Source organism: Gekko japonicus, unplaced genomic scaffold (genome assembly GCF_001447785.1).
Source record: "Gekko japonicus isolate JY-2015 unplaced genomic scaffold, Gekko_japonicus_V1.1 scaffold2597, whole genome shotgun sequence".
Classification (NCBI taxonomy): Eukaryota; Metazoa; Chordata; class Lepidosauria; order Squamata; family Gekkonidae; genus Gekko; species Gekko japonicus.
In genome coordinates this window covers 104,611-119,662 of record NW_015167615.1, presented here as the reverse complement: position 1 = coordinate 119,662, position 15,052 = coordinate 104,611, and the positions used below count along the sequence as shown (strand labels likewise).

The window sequence follows — 15,052 nt, the reverse complement described above, 5'->3', positions numbered from 1 at the left end:
GTGGGGAAAGGTGGTCCCTTAGGTATGCTGGACTCTGACCATAAAGGGCTTTAAAAGTAAGAACCAGCACCTTGATGCAAATTCGGTATGTTATTGGTAGCCAGTGCAGTGCTTTCAGCACAGGCTGGATGTGCTCCCACATAGAGAGACCCATCAACAGCCCGGCTGTAGCATTTTGCACTAGCTGTAGCTTCTGAATTTGGGACAAGGGCAGCCTCATGTAGAGAGCATTACAGTAGTCTAGTCTCGAGGTGACCATTGCATGGATCACTGTTGCCAAGTCATTGCATTTGAGGAAGGGAACCAACTGCCTAATCAGCTGAAAATGATAAAAGACTGACTTGGCAATGGCTGCTACCTGGGCCTCCATTGTTAGGGAGGCATCCAAGAGCACTCCCAAGCTCCTAACCTCCGGTTTAAATAGCATTGGGGAAAGCACCGCCCCTTGGGGCACTCCACAAATCACTGGGTGCCTCTGGGATAACTGTTCCCCTAGTGCCACCCTTTGTCCCTGACCCTGAAGAAAGGATACAAGCCATTGGCAAGGCAAACCCCTGGACTCTGGTGTTGGCGAGGCGGTGGATCAGTAGCTGATGGTCGACCATGTCGAACGCTGCTGACAGGTCCAACAACAACAGCACTGCCGATCCGCCTTGATCCAGGTGTCTCGAGGTCGTCTGTGAAGGCGACCACTGCCGTCAACCTCCCATGTCCCAGACGAAAGCTGGACTGGAAGGGATCTAAAGTGGAAGTGTCATCCAAAAAGCTCTGCAACTGGACTGCCATGGCCCACTCGATTAATTTGCCAATTCGGCCGGATCCAGAGATGGCTTTATCAGGAGAGGACAGACCACTGCCTCCTTGAGTGTCCTAGGGAACAGACCCTCCAAGAGGGACTTGTTGATAATCTCCCTTAGGGCCAGTGTTCCCTCTAAGCTGAGTTAGTGTGAGCTAGCTCACAGGTTTTTACCCCCCAGCTCACACATTTTTGTCTTGGCTCAGGAAGGATGGCTCCAGAGCAAACTAATTTATGCAGTAGCCAAGTTGCTTGCTCACAACTTTAATGCCAGCAGCTCACAAAGTAGAATTTTTGCTCACAAGGCTCTACAGCTTACAGGGAACATTGCTTAGGGCACCCTGAAACCCATCGCGACCGGCTTTAATTAGCCATGATGGGCACAGATCAAGGAGGCATGTAGTGGGGTGTACAGTTGAGAGAGCTGAGTTGTACAGCTCTCTAACTATTGCATTGCAGAGTGAAAGGTGAAAAAGAGCCCTTGAAATAATGGGGAAGAGGGGGAAAACGTCCTTCTTAATTTACTGTGCGGCTGATCACTCATCAATATGGAATTCATTACATCAGCTCACAGCAAGCCTACACCCACAGCACAGATCAATATTCAGCAGCAGCAAACCCAGCCCATTTCTTCAAGCGCTACAATAAATTGGTGCAAACAGCACCCACTAGAAAAGTAGCTGTTTTATCTGTTCCACCAGGCCTGTCCCTATATTAATCACATTTTTATCCCACTCATTTTCCATATATTTCAGTGTTGCATAATACTGCCCCCCAGAACAACGTTTTGTATTGTAACAGTAGCCCATAATACTGCCCATAACAGTAGCACATAATATTCCTTCTGTCAGTGGTAGCCAGTTTTCCCACTGTGCCACCACAGGGCTTATTTAAAAAGAAAAGCCATTGCTATTTTTCTACAGTGTTGTAACATTATGATATATTAGGAAAAAGGCCCGTTGTGGAAATAAATACAGCCTCTAGAAAGAGGCTCTGGGCGGGTGTCCTGGCCTTGGACACTCAGTGTCAATTTGCTGTGGCGACCTCAGCAGGGTATAATGACACTCAGTCCACCATTTTCTCCAGAGGAACTGATCTCTGCTACCTAAAGAACAGTTGTAATGTTGAGTGATCTCCAGCCCTCACCTGGAGATTGGCAACGGTGGTTCCCCAGAAGGGAATAGTTGTTTTGGAGGGTGGAGTCTGTGGCTTTGTACTTGTCCGAGGTCCCATGCCTCCTGAAACCTCACCCTCTCAAGGCTTCATCCTCACCTCTCCAGGAAATTCCCACCTGGAGTTGGCAACCCGATCTCCTTCCCAGCCAATCATCAACCTACCTTTGTTTCCCCCTCACTCTTCAGCTTTCCACCCCCCACACACCTGCAGCCTCTCTCGTGCCCTGAAGCCCTGACTGCTACGTCACATTGGCTGTCATATGGGGGCCACCTCAGCAGCATATAAGGATACAAAGCCCACCATTTTCTCCAGGGGAACTGATCTCTGCCATCTGGAAAGCAGTTGTAATTCTGAGCGATCTCCAGCCCTCACCTGGAGATTGGACACATTTTACCTCAGAAAAACGGTAGCTCTCTCCCAACTTGCCCCACCTGGGTTCTCGGTCCTACATCAATCGCAGACCAAGGGGCGGGGGGGAGGTGTGGCAATTTTCATTCGGGAGGCTTTCTCCTTCAGGGCGTTCCCCCCGCTGGAGATCACGGGCATAGAGTGTGTCGGCTTCGTGCTGGGGACTGTGGAGAGTTTGACGATCTGGCTAGTGTACCGACTGCCTAATGCACCGTCCAGTAGCCTGCCATCCCTGCTGGAGGCCGTATCAGGCTGGCCGCTGGAGCACCCTAGGCTTGTCATCTTGGGTGACTTCAACGTTCATGCCGATGACGCGGCTTCCAGCCGGGCTGCAGACCTGGTATCGTCCATGGCGGCACTGGGACTCTCTCAATGTGTAGTGATCCCCACGCACTAGGCCTGGCACACGCTCGATTTGATCTTCTGACCAGATCCTTTTCAGTGGCGGCCCCTACCTGGTGGAATGAGCTCCCAGAGGAGATCAGGGCCCTGAGGGACCTTATGCGGTTCCACAGGGTCTGTAAGACGAAGCTCTTCCACCAGGCTTTCACATAGGGGCCGCCACTACCACCGCCACCAATGCAGTGGATAACATTGGGGTTAAGGATGGCCCGGAAAGATCTGCCACTATTTCTGCGTGACTGATACCACTGGATTTACCTGGTTGGGATAGGCAATAGGATAACATCATCCCTGGAGAACTGTCTGTCTACCATCTGGCATGTATCCGGAGACCATATTGTCTAATTGAGTACAATTGTTATTAATGTTTTTATTTATTGCTTTTATCTGTTTTATATGGGCTTTGCCCCTTGTAAGCCGCCCTGAGCCCGCTCTGTGGCGAGGGCGGGGTATAAATCTCAATAAATAAATAAATATACAAACAGCAAAACTGTTTAGAATGTTAGAGGCAAAAGCCAATCAAGTCACATATACAAACGACCTCTGTGTTCCGAGGCAGAGGCCAATGAGGCTGCATATGCAAATAACCTCTGTGTTCTGACTGGCTATGGGGGGGGGAGGAACAGCAAAATGTTTAGAATGTTGGAGGCAGGACTCAGGCAAAGCAGCCAGTGGACAGGGAGACCCTCTGAATGACAGATCAGAGAGCGAACTGATTTTGGAGCGTGTGGAATGTTCTAGAGAAGTGCCACCACCATTCAGCTTTTATTTATAAGGGAGATTGCCATGATCTACTAGTTACTTTGAATTCCCAGCTTTCTTTCTTTTCTTTTTTTTTAAAAGTAAGCGTTTAGCCCTTTTTTGGGTTTTTTTTTGGTTTTATGTTTTTTATTGAAAGAACAGAACAGATAACAAGAAACAACAAATAAATGTATATATAAAAATAAAAGGAGGCTTCCATTTTCGTCTGCAACAAAGATAGGTTTGATTACAACATTTCTCTTACTGTATGTTTACAATGAAAATTTCTCTTTTTCCTTTTTATCTAAATTCCTTATTTACCAAGCCCACAGATCATCAAGTCATTATTGTTTGTTTCCCGCAAAAAGTCTATCAGGGGTTTCCAACGAGCAATAAACGAACCAATTGTCTTTTTTCTAATCAATGCTTAGCCATTGCTGCAAGCTCCAGCGTCTTCTCAAACTATTCCTCTCTTGTAGGCAATATCGTCATTTAGCCCTTTTTGTTATGGAGAGGCAGCCTTCCTCCTTTCCTCCTACAATGGTCAATCAGGTGCCCAAGAAGCCCATAAGCAGAGGTATAGAAGGTAAAGCCCCTCCCAATATGTCACCCTCCCAGCAACTGGTATTGAGAGACATACTATGTCTGGACATTCACCACCCATGTTTACAATTCTGTTCAGGTTCACAGCTCTGAACAAACAGCTTCTGAAGCATCATATTGTATTTTAGTGCATCTCTGTCCTCTACAGAAAGAGAAAATCAGAAAATTCCCCAATAACATTTTGGCAGACAGCTTAAAGAACTTGGACCTGCTCACACCTGAAATAACTTGTGAAGTTTCCTCATGCTATAAATTTACATTATGTACTAAGGCTTAAAGAACAAACAGCCTGGTTGTTACCATAGTGACTATTGTTTTCGGTAGGACTTATTTTAAAGCAGGTTTTTTTTAAGGGAGCTCCTGATAGAAAGGAGTTGTCTTTGTGTGAATAAAATCTGTTAACTGAAGATTTTTCATGATGATTGAGCCAATTCATCTTCGACTATCTTGTATAACAATTTATTCTTCTGTTTTGTCCTATTCATAACCTGGCTGAGAAAGGCAACACAGGAGCCTCCTATATCAGTATTATTAGAAAGGATTAAAAGAAGAAAAACCCACTGAGCTTTCCTCAGACGAGAGGGTGTCAGATAACCCACAGCTTCCTTCAGAGCTTCTGGAAACATTTCAATTCCACCAGTTTGCTGATGTAGATCATAAAGATTGATCCCTTGTTAAGACAAGAAACACACATCCCAATATCAGAATGCTACAGTCAATGATTAGGAAAAACTTCTAGGAAACATCTTATTTCCTGGTTGTTCAGTTGCACAGTCAAGTCTGAATCTTTGTAATCCCATAGACCAGGCCCTCCTGTCTTCTGCCGTCCTCCGGAGTTTGCTCAATTTCATGTTCCTTGCATTGGTAATACTGTCTAACCATCTCACCCTTTGCTGTCCCCTTCTTCTTCTACCTTCTGTCATTCCCAGCAACAGGGTCTTCTCCAGTATCTGGCCTTCCAGGGAACAGTCAGGGTTGACTTCTTTTAGGATTGCCTGATTCGATCTCCTTGCAGTCCAAGGGACTCTCAAGAGTCTTCTCCAGCACCATAATTCAAAAGCATCTATTTGCGCTCAGCCTTCCTTATGGTCCACCTCGGGCAGCCATACATTACTACTGGGAATCCTGTATTTCCCTCACAATGTCTAGTTTGGTCCTAAAGAGCCTAGGAATTAAATTCTATTGTGCTCAAAGGGGAATATCAGGCAAGCCTAGGACTGGGCAGCACATCATTCAAACCAATTATAGGAAACCATGCTGAACTGTTTATCCAGCCACCACTTGTGCCCGAGACTGTCTAGAACACTGAAATCCCACTCCCCACCTAGGTGTATGCACCACGGACCCAGCCTCTGCAACTCAGGCATGAATTTCTTCCAAGACTGTAGAACAAATTTAGAGTCCAGTGGCACCTTTAAGACCTTCTCGCCTACGGCAGAAGCAGTATTAAAACAATATTTTTTTTAAAAAAAACCCAACCACCCACCGCCAGCTTCCCTCTCCTTCCTGATTTTCCCTCCCACCACCCGCAGCAAGTGACCCTTTCCAGGCCGCCCTGCAGCCACCGCAGCAGCACGAGACTCTCTTTGGCCTCGCTTCCGCACCGCCTCGTGCCCCACCCACCCTAGACTGCCAGCGAAAGAAAAAGAAGTGAGCTAGGAAAGACGAGGACGGGAAGGGGGCGGGGTTGTAGCAGTATCGCCATGGCGACAGTGACGTCAGCTCACCGTGGATCTAATTGGAGGAAACCCCGTGGCCCCAGCTGCAGCAGCCCACGGGCCAACCGAGCTTGTGCCCCGACTTTGCCCACCTTCGCGGCGGCGCGCAGAAGCCAGATTGGTCACACAAGACCTGAGGGCGGGTGCAGAACTCGAAGACGGCTCGCCGATAGGCCAAGGCGCGTGAGCGGGGGTATAGCTGTGCATCGGGTGGCCTCTGCCAACGCCCTTTCGTCGCGCTGTGCCTCTCTTACTAGAGACGGGAGCGGTTCTTTCCCCCCCCTCTCGCACGCTCTCCTTTTTTTTTCTCCTCCTTTCCCTCCCCCCCCTCCCCACTCTCTTGACCCAGCCCCAGAGCGGAGCGAGCGGTAGTCAACCCAGCAGGCGCCAGCCGGCCCGGCCCAGCGCCCGCGGACCCAGGTAAGCGTGGAGGGCAGCGAGGGAAGCGCCTCTCCGGAGCGGGAGGAGGAGAGACTCCCCGGGCCGGGCCGCGACGTCCATTTTGTGAGGGTGGCGCGGAGTTGGGAGGCCTTCCTCCCCAGCTTTCTCTTTCTCCCTGCCGGGAGTCAGCGGGCGGGACCTACCCTACCGCCATTTCGTACCGGCCTGTAGCCGCCGCGGCCCTTCTTCAGCGGGAGGCGTTGCTGTGTCGCTGTGTCTGGCTTTGGCTGGATCTCGCCTCCGGGGACAAAGGCTTCTCCCTGTGTGTGTCTCTCTGTGCGGGGAGGGCTCTTCTTTCCCTGGGGTCCCGGGGGGGGCGTTGTTTCATCCTCTTTGCCCCTTCCCCCCCCCCACGAAGATTCAAAATTTGCTGCCCCCCTCGGGGGGGGGGGCGCCAAGTGAAAAATCTTGCTTTCTGTTGGGTTTTTTTGTTTAAATAGTTCTCTTTTCTCCCTCCTTTCCCCCGCTCCGCCTACCAGGCGCTCTTCAGTCTGCCCTTCGCCCAGCGGAGTTCCCCGCCCTCCGTGCTCTCTCCCCACCGGGCCACTGGCCTCCGCTCTCGCCTCTGCCACTTTTTCTCCCCTCCCCGGCCTATTCCGCGAGTCCTTGGCGCCCCTTCATGCCGGTTGCCTGTTTCACCTTTTTAATGTTTTCCTCGCACGTATCCCTCATCCTGTTCTCTCCCCCCCCCAAAGAAATAAATGTATGATTTTTCCTTAGTATTTTCATAACCAAGGAACTCGATTTTTGACCCTTTTGTGGTTGCTGCTGAAATTCTGGACGACCACAGATGCCCTTTCTCCACGATCTTGCCTCCGGTGCCAATTTGCTTTACCTGGGTAGACAGAGCATTTTGAAGTGTGACTTGGCTGCCCGAAGTTTGGGGAACCCATTAGTGATTTCTCCTTACTTCACTGGCTTTGTTTAAGTCACTGTGTCCCTTGTAAGTCTCATGAGATGCACAGCATTCTGGCAGTGGCTGGGTCTTTTGTGTGGTGCTGGATCTCATGAGATCTCAGAAGCTAAGTAGGGTCAGCTCTGGTTACTATTTGAACGGGGGATCTCCAAGGAATACCAGGGTTGTGACGGGGGGGCACACACTGGCAACCCACCTCTGAACGTCTCTTGCTTTAAAAACCCTACAGGGTTGCCACAAGTCAGCTGTGACTTGACGGAACACACACAACTCTTTACAGCTTGGTAGAGAATGGGTAGGCTTCAAAATGTCTTGTCTGTGCTGTTGCAGGTTTTGAGGTGCCTTCTAGTTCTGTGAAAGCACTTCTCTCCTTTCTACATAAGTTGCCTTGCTGCTTCTACCACTGCCGGTCAACATGGAAAAGACCGAGATGATCCAGAAAGCCAAGCTAGCTGAGCAGGCAGAGCGCTATGATGATATGGCTACCTGCATGAAGGCAGTGACGGAGCAAGGTGCTGAATTATCCAATGAAGAACGCAATCTGCTCTCTGTGGCCTACAAGAATGTTGTAGGAGGGCGGCGCTCTGCTTGGCGGGTGATTTCTAGCATTGAGCAGAAAACTGATGGCAATGATAAGAAGATGCAGCTTGTCAAGGACTACCGAGAGAAAGTGGAGTCTGAACTTAAGTCCATCTGCACTACTGTTCTGGTAAGTGGGCAAGTGCATTCAGACTTTATTTTTGTGTATGAATCATTACTGCTGAATGCTGAGATCTAGAAGGGGGTGAATATTGTTCTATGAGACCTTGACAGAAGCAAGGAAGTGTTGCATTGTTAGCTGCTTTGAGTCTGAGGAGATAGTCATATATATGCTGCTTTTTCTCCCCAGTGGGGAACCAGAGCAGCTTACGCTGTTGTCTTCATCCATTTTATCCTCACAACAAATAGATAGGTTAGGCTGAGAGAGTATGACTGTGCCAAGGACACCCAGTGAGCTTCCAAGGCAGAATGAGGACTTGAATCTGGGTCTTCCAAATCCTAGTCCAACACTAGCCACTACTCCACGCTGGCTGGATATAACTGTTTTAAATACAAGCATTAAAATAACAACTGAACTAAGCTAAGGAAGCAAGTTGCCAGTAGTTATTTGAGGCCTATTTTAAGGCTGATGGTCGTCCCGTTCACAGAAAATATAAGAACAAAGGGTGAATCTTGTTCTTCAATACTGATTCTCTATATCTGGGGTGGCTAAACTTGCTTAATGTAACAGCCACACAGAATAAATGTCAGATGTTTGAGAGCTGCAAGAAATGAACAAATATCACACACACGTTTTTATTGAAAAATATGCAGATTTGTTTTTTTAAAATTAACATTAAATTAGACTGTGTGAAAGAGCTGCATGTGGCTCTCGAGCTGCAGTTTGGCCACCCCTGCTCTATATAATCCCGTAACATACTACTCTGTGTATATAATGAAAAAAAATGAACTGCCGTATCTGACCAGGGCTATTTATCCTTCAGCAAGCTAGGACTGTTAGTTCTTGGAATGTAGAAACAGCTAGACTAATCTGTATATTTAACTCACTAAAGTTTGTTGAGGAGAGAATCTGCTGTCTGTAGTTACCTGATTTGCCCTGGCTGTTGTTCCTGTGCACCGCTGTTGTGGGTCCTGGCATTGGCTTGACATTGCCTACTAGAAATAATGGGCAATTGCCAAGAGTATTATAGGCCCCGAAGGAAGTGAAGAAACAGGCACAAACTGTCCATGCTTTCCAAAGCAGCAGGTAGAGATAACTCTGTAACTTTAATTCTTTTTAAATTTAACATGTCACTGTTAGCAGTTGCAATAGAATATTGCAATAGTACATTTTTGACAGAGAATATTACTGTCGACATTATGTTCCAGTCATTTAGCTTTGATAAATTTAACTTGACTGTTATCAAATCTTTGAAAGTTTCTCTTTTTTTGGTATTTTTAATATGTGCATGTTGTGTGTGTGCGCGCACCTGGAAGTCATGGTGACCTCTGGTGCCTGACCCCTGTCCTCCTGACTGCTAGTATTCCAAGGAGGTTTCCCACCCAGGTACTTGCCAGAGTCAACCCTGCTTAGTTTCTGAGGTCTGACAAGATTGGGCTTGCCTGGGCTCTCCAGGTCAGGGCAAAATGTTTGAAAGTCTCTTGAATGTATAGATCTACATTTAAGTCACAGTGATCAGAATTCTGTGTGCAGTACTTTTAAAGTGTGGTCCATTTTCCAGTATGCCACCTAAACCTTAGCTGCCAATATGCCCAGCATACCTACAATTACCTCCTTTTATTTGCTTGCCCATGGAACAAAGCAGACATACTTCTGTGCTGAACAGGTTCCCAGGACAATTACAAATGCAAATTCAATTTTGTAATTTGTATTGTCACAATATAGATGTCCACTTTGTGAATTAGTTCCATATACCATGAAAGGGAATTTTAGGCATGTCTATTATCAGAGTTTTGTTATACTGCATTGCAGACTTTTATTCTAAATTTGAAACTTTCAAAAACACGGATACACTGTCAAAGGACAGTGCTAAAAAAACCTATCAGGCATGCGCAAAGTAGTTTTCTGGCTCCTAGCCAATCTGACTTGCATAGTCATCTTTATTTGCATACCAACAGTTCTACAAATTTAGAAATGTGTTGAGTTTTAGCTGAAGTTTTTTATATAGATAGAAGTGATTAACACTTAAAAATCTAGGTTTATTTTTGTCTCCATTGTTCTACTATGATTGTTAAGAAATAATTGTTTTTTCTTCAGGACCATGTGCTGGCCATTATATAAAGTCAAGGGCCTACAAGTTGTGGCCAGGGTTGGAATCTGCCAAATGTCCTTTTAGCCAGTTGTGAAGTCTAAGCCACAGTACTACTCTTAATTATAAATTTCTAAACTAATTGCACCTTATACTAAATAGAGTGTGAGAGGATCATTTTGCTGGATTGGCAAGGAGCACAAAATCACATAAAATAGGGTCACCTCCCCCTATCCTAGTGTCTCAGGAGTTATGAAAAGCCACCCTCAATTTGAAAGAAGGATGGTAGAGATAGATCATTCCCCCCCAAAAAAAAAGCATTAAGGAAATGTCCTGCATTTCAGGTACAGACTATTTGAGTGTGTCTGTGGATTTTCCATTATATTTTGATGGAGAGAATGCCAGCTGTCCACTCCCATGATACAGGTGGTAGTCTTCTGTGGGTTTAATGTGTTAGTGTTGGATTAGGCCTGGGGACATTCAGCTATGAAGCTCTCTAGGTACCCAGAGGCCAGAAATTCTCTCCTGACCTCCTTCCATGTAAACCACTATATTTTCCTTGAATGAAGGGGTGGCATAGAAATAGATCCACAGTTTTCTTTGATTATGAGGTAGATGGAAAGCGATCCCTCTGAAGGGGCAAATAAAAAACAAGGCCTCCGACAAGAAGGAGGGAGAAGGATATTAGAGTGAAAGCAGAAAAAGCAAGAGTCAGAAGCTGCTTTGAAAGGGTAGGGTATGAAGAGAGACAGATCCAGATGAGCTACCTCTTCAATGCAATGAAAATAATTTTTTAAAAATCTGGGAAGGTGAAAAGCAAAGCTGGCCGTAGCAAACTGAGCTAAGACTCTTGGAGAATGAAGTTGCTTTCAGATGAAGGAAAGGCAAATTAAGACAGGCAAATTAAAACAAATAGTAGGAAAGTTGAGAGGCAAACCTGAGGAGTACAGCTTGGGGGAGGGGGTGGAATGTAAAAAGGAAAAAAACAGGAATAGTGTTGGAAGGAGGGGAGACATTGAGGACATGGGATTGCATGAGGAAGAAAAGGAGGAAGGGGCTTCTTTTACTACTCTTATTAGTTAGTATCTTTACCCTCACTAACAAAAAATCGTGATGAGAAGCCTCAGATATTTCAACCCTGCATCAGCTCTGCTCATTTGTATGGAGATTGCTCTGCTCGTGCTCCTTCCCACTCTGGTCCCAGTGGCTACAATGGCAATGAAGTGGTAGCAGCTGGCCCTTGTGGGACATCCCAGCCTTTCCAGGTTTTGCTTCTGTTGCCCTAGCAACCAGTCTGTAGCCTTACTTTCCTTTGCTGCTATCATCTGAGGGTGTTCATAGCCTTAATGCTGATTTCCAGTCACTAGGGCGACAAAACATACTGACCACTTGCTGTTGGTGCACATATTCAAGAAGCTACTTTTTCAGTGACATATCCGTCATCCAGTGAACCTCCAAACTGCTTAAAATTAGAGTTCAAAATAAAAATTTGGGTGCAAGAACGAAAAACAAATGCTGGTGTTAACAGGGTTCGACTTTTTTATCTAGTTTTATCTATCTTTAGCCAGTCATATACTATTCCCCATCTATCCCAAAAAGTCTCTTCTGGTTTATTTTGTAGATTAGCATTCAACTTATCCATCTCTGCTACTTCTAAGATTGTATATTTCAGTTCTCTTGTGGAGGGTAAACTTTCTGATTTCCATCTCTTTGCTACGAGAATTCTAGCTACTGTTAGTATGTATACTACTGTTGGTGCACATTTTCAAGAAGCTACTTTTTCAGTGGCATATCCGTCATCCCGTGAACCTCCAAACTGCTTAAAGTTAGAGTTCTAAATAAAAATTTGGGTGCAAGAATGAAAAACAAATGCTGGTGTTACAGGGTTTGGTTGTATCACTGCGTGCCAGTTCCACCAAATTGCTCTTTTAACTGTTCAGAAACTGAACGTAGTGTTTTACCTATTTACTGATCAATAAGCTCTCTGACTTGTGTGTTGTGCATGCCCCTGGGTTTTAAGGACTATCTGGAGATGGCAGTATTGAGCCTTATGGAACTTGATCATGGAAGTAGTAATCTCCCATGGAAAGGGGAAGGGAATAGGAAAGCAAACATTTTATATCTGGTGTGTAGTTAAGTATGTACTAAATCAAGTAATTTTTGTATATGCTTAGAGTTCTCCTTATAAAATGTTGGACTTGAGTACCTCATGACCTAAAATATCCTGATGGTCATACTCTGGTCCAGTTGGTAGTAATGATAGACCTTTTGTCTTTTGTATTCTGCTGAATGTTCACAGCAAACCCATTTCTTGCCATGCATCTTGTTTAACAGGTTTTATTTCAAGGTCTAATAATTCAACTCCCTTAATTGGTTAGAAACCATGGATTCTGCCTGTTAGGCAGATTACACTGTTAGGCCCATATTTGGTTTAAGTTGTTCAGAGTAATGTTTTGTTCCAAGATAGTTCAAGCTTGCTGGGGATGTGACCAATCTTTACTATAATCAGATCATGAATGCTTAAAGCTGCTTTACACAAAAACTGTTGGTCTATCTTGCATAGTATTTGCCTGTTTGAGTAATGGGTTTCCACATTCTTGGGCAAAGGAATGTCTTTCTTTGCAGCCACTGCCTGGAATCTTTGAATGGACAATGCCAGAAATTGAAATGTGTGTGCTCTGCCATGGGTCGTGCCACCTTTCCGGATGGCAGGGAACTGAAATTGTTGGATTAAATCAGTTGGGGTAGTGAAAGGAGGTTTCTAGAACTCTTCAGAATCTGTTGACTTCCCAGATGTTAGTTTTACATTTTTACCTCCTTGCTGTGTATTTGAACAATAAATGGAAATAGACTCTTTAGTTTAGTACCCAGTAAGTTCCCTGACCTGAATGGTTCAGAAAAAGTGTGCATGTACACGAAAGCTCATACTTTGAATACAACTTTGTTGGTCTTAAAGGTGCCACTGGACTCTAAACTTGTTCTGCTGCTTCAGACCAGCATGACTCAAGTTAGCCTAATCTCATCAGATTTCAGAAGCTAAGCAGAGTTGGCTCTGGTTAGTATTTGGATGGGAGACAGTCAAAGGTTGCTACACAGAGGCAGGTAATGGCAAACCACCTGTGTTAGGTCTCTTGCCTTGAAAAACCTTATAGGGGTTGTCGTAAGTAGGCTGTGACTTGATGGCACTGTCCCCCACCAGTGGAAGGGGGAGGTACTTTTTGGGTCAGATTCTGTAATAGTTAAAAACATAAGCAGGAATAATTCATGTAGGCTTCAGACTGGGTTGGGTTCCACAAACCTGAAGTAGAAGGTGAATGTGGATCTTTCTGGTTTTGCGTTGCCCCTTTGACCGTGAAACACCTGATGCTTGGAGTTGGGTGACTCTCGCCCAAAATGCGTTGGGAGGAAGGCCGCCATGAGAAGGGGGAATGTGATAAAATGGCTTCTAACTCCCTGTTTTGCCAACAGTTGTGAGTAGGTGATTTTGCTGCATTCTCCATCACAACAGCTACCATAACATTTTGTCCAAGAAGCTCACCCAGCAAACCTCCAGCATCAGCTTTTTGGCAGTCCGAGACCAATGTAGAGAGATAGTAATGTGGGGAAAAGATAAACTAGCCATGGTTTGCAGGATCCAATCCAGTGTGTTATATTTTTTAAAATCTGAGTGGAAAATTAAATACAAAGACTATCAGGAATTTCTAGACTATAAAGAGTGAAGCAGAACATTTTGGTAAATTGAAATTACAATATGCAAAATTGGTAATCATTTAAACTATGCTGCTGTCCTTTAACTCTTCCAAATAACACAATAGAATGGTACTTGGTACAGTGATGTACTGTAGACATTTTTAGAGCAGCTTAGTGACTCTACGCTGTGCAACTTGCAGCTGTGAGTGTAGTTTAAGAAGACAACTTGAGTTAAGCGAATATATTCAACAACTGATATGAAACAATGCATGAGTTTAAAAAGCACATGCATGGGGAGGTGCACAACTGTTACTCTTTTCAGCTGTAGTATCTTAACACTGTTGGGTACCATTCTAGTCACCTGACCTTCAAGAGTAGCTTTTAAGGAATGGGAGAGCGAGGCAGAAAATGACTGAGGTTTGGACAGAGCACTGCATTTGTTCCTAGCTATTGCTGGCTGGATAGCTTTCTGTCTACTATTACTATAGTTCTGTGATATGCAGAATCTTGTAGACAGTGTTTTTGGCAAATCATTCGTCAGCCTTCATTTCCCTTTAGGTGAGGGTATATATAGTTATGCATCAAGGGACAGAATGCACTGCTTAGTACATGTACAGCCAAACTTACTGGGAGCTGTTGGCACCAGGATGGATTCAATTTAAATCACTAGTCAGTAAGACTAGATTTAAATCATGGTTTTCTACATAAACACTCATTCTTGCTGGTATAATCTTAATATTTACAACCAGATGAAGGTTTCGTTTTTAGAATAACTTCTCAGATTAGTTTTACAGGTATATCAAAAATTACTGATTTGGCTATACTGTTAGTAACACATCATAGATAGATAATTATGAAATTATTGTTAGGTGAACTATTTCCAGTTTAATAGATTAATCGTTCATATTTTGGACAGCCTTTCTGCTGTACTTTACGTTAATAATGATTTAAATAGTTTTATTTAACTAAAACAATAACTTTATAGCATATGTATTCTTGTATTTGCTTAAACATCTATGTTTGTTAACTGATGTGGTTAAACAAAATATCTTTTTAAAAAAACTTAGACTATCAGCCCAGTCCACACATGAACATTTTTAAATACTGTCCCCTGTAGTTCACTCATCTTCATCTTCTTGTTTGTTCATAATCTGGAAAAAGAAAAACAAGCTTTCCTGCTTTATCGGGTCCCAAATGATTTCTCAATTTAGAATGAGTCCAAAGGAAGAGAATATTCTTTCTACGCCAGCAGAAGCAGCTACTGCTGCTGAAATTGCAATTGTTACTTCAACATTCTCTAAATCCAAGTGCTTAAGTGACTTCCACCAGTTCACTGGTGTGACTTTCTTTAAAACATCATCAGCAAACATAT

General features: G+C 44.7%; 1 protein-coding gene across 1 annotated transcript in view; it reads left to right on the top strand.

Annotated features, from left to right (window-relative positions):
• The first annotated feature begins 6,044 nt into the window (after positions 1-6,044).
• YWHAQ (tyrosine 3-monooxygenase/tryptophan 5-monooxygenase activation protein, theta) overlaps positions 6,045-15,052 on the top strand; it is a 21,811-nt gene continuing 12,803 nt past the window's right edge. The window contains exons 1-2 of the mRNA XM_015414014.1: positions 6,045-6,264; positions 7,532-7,910. Of these exons, the coding sequence (XP_015269500.1) occupies positions 7,617-7,910 (294 nt within the window). The 5' untranslated portion in view covers positions 6,045-6,264; positions 7,532-7,616. The remainder of the gene's footprint in view (positions 6,265-7,531; positions 7,911-15,052) is intronic.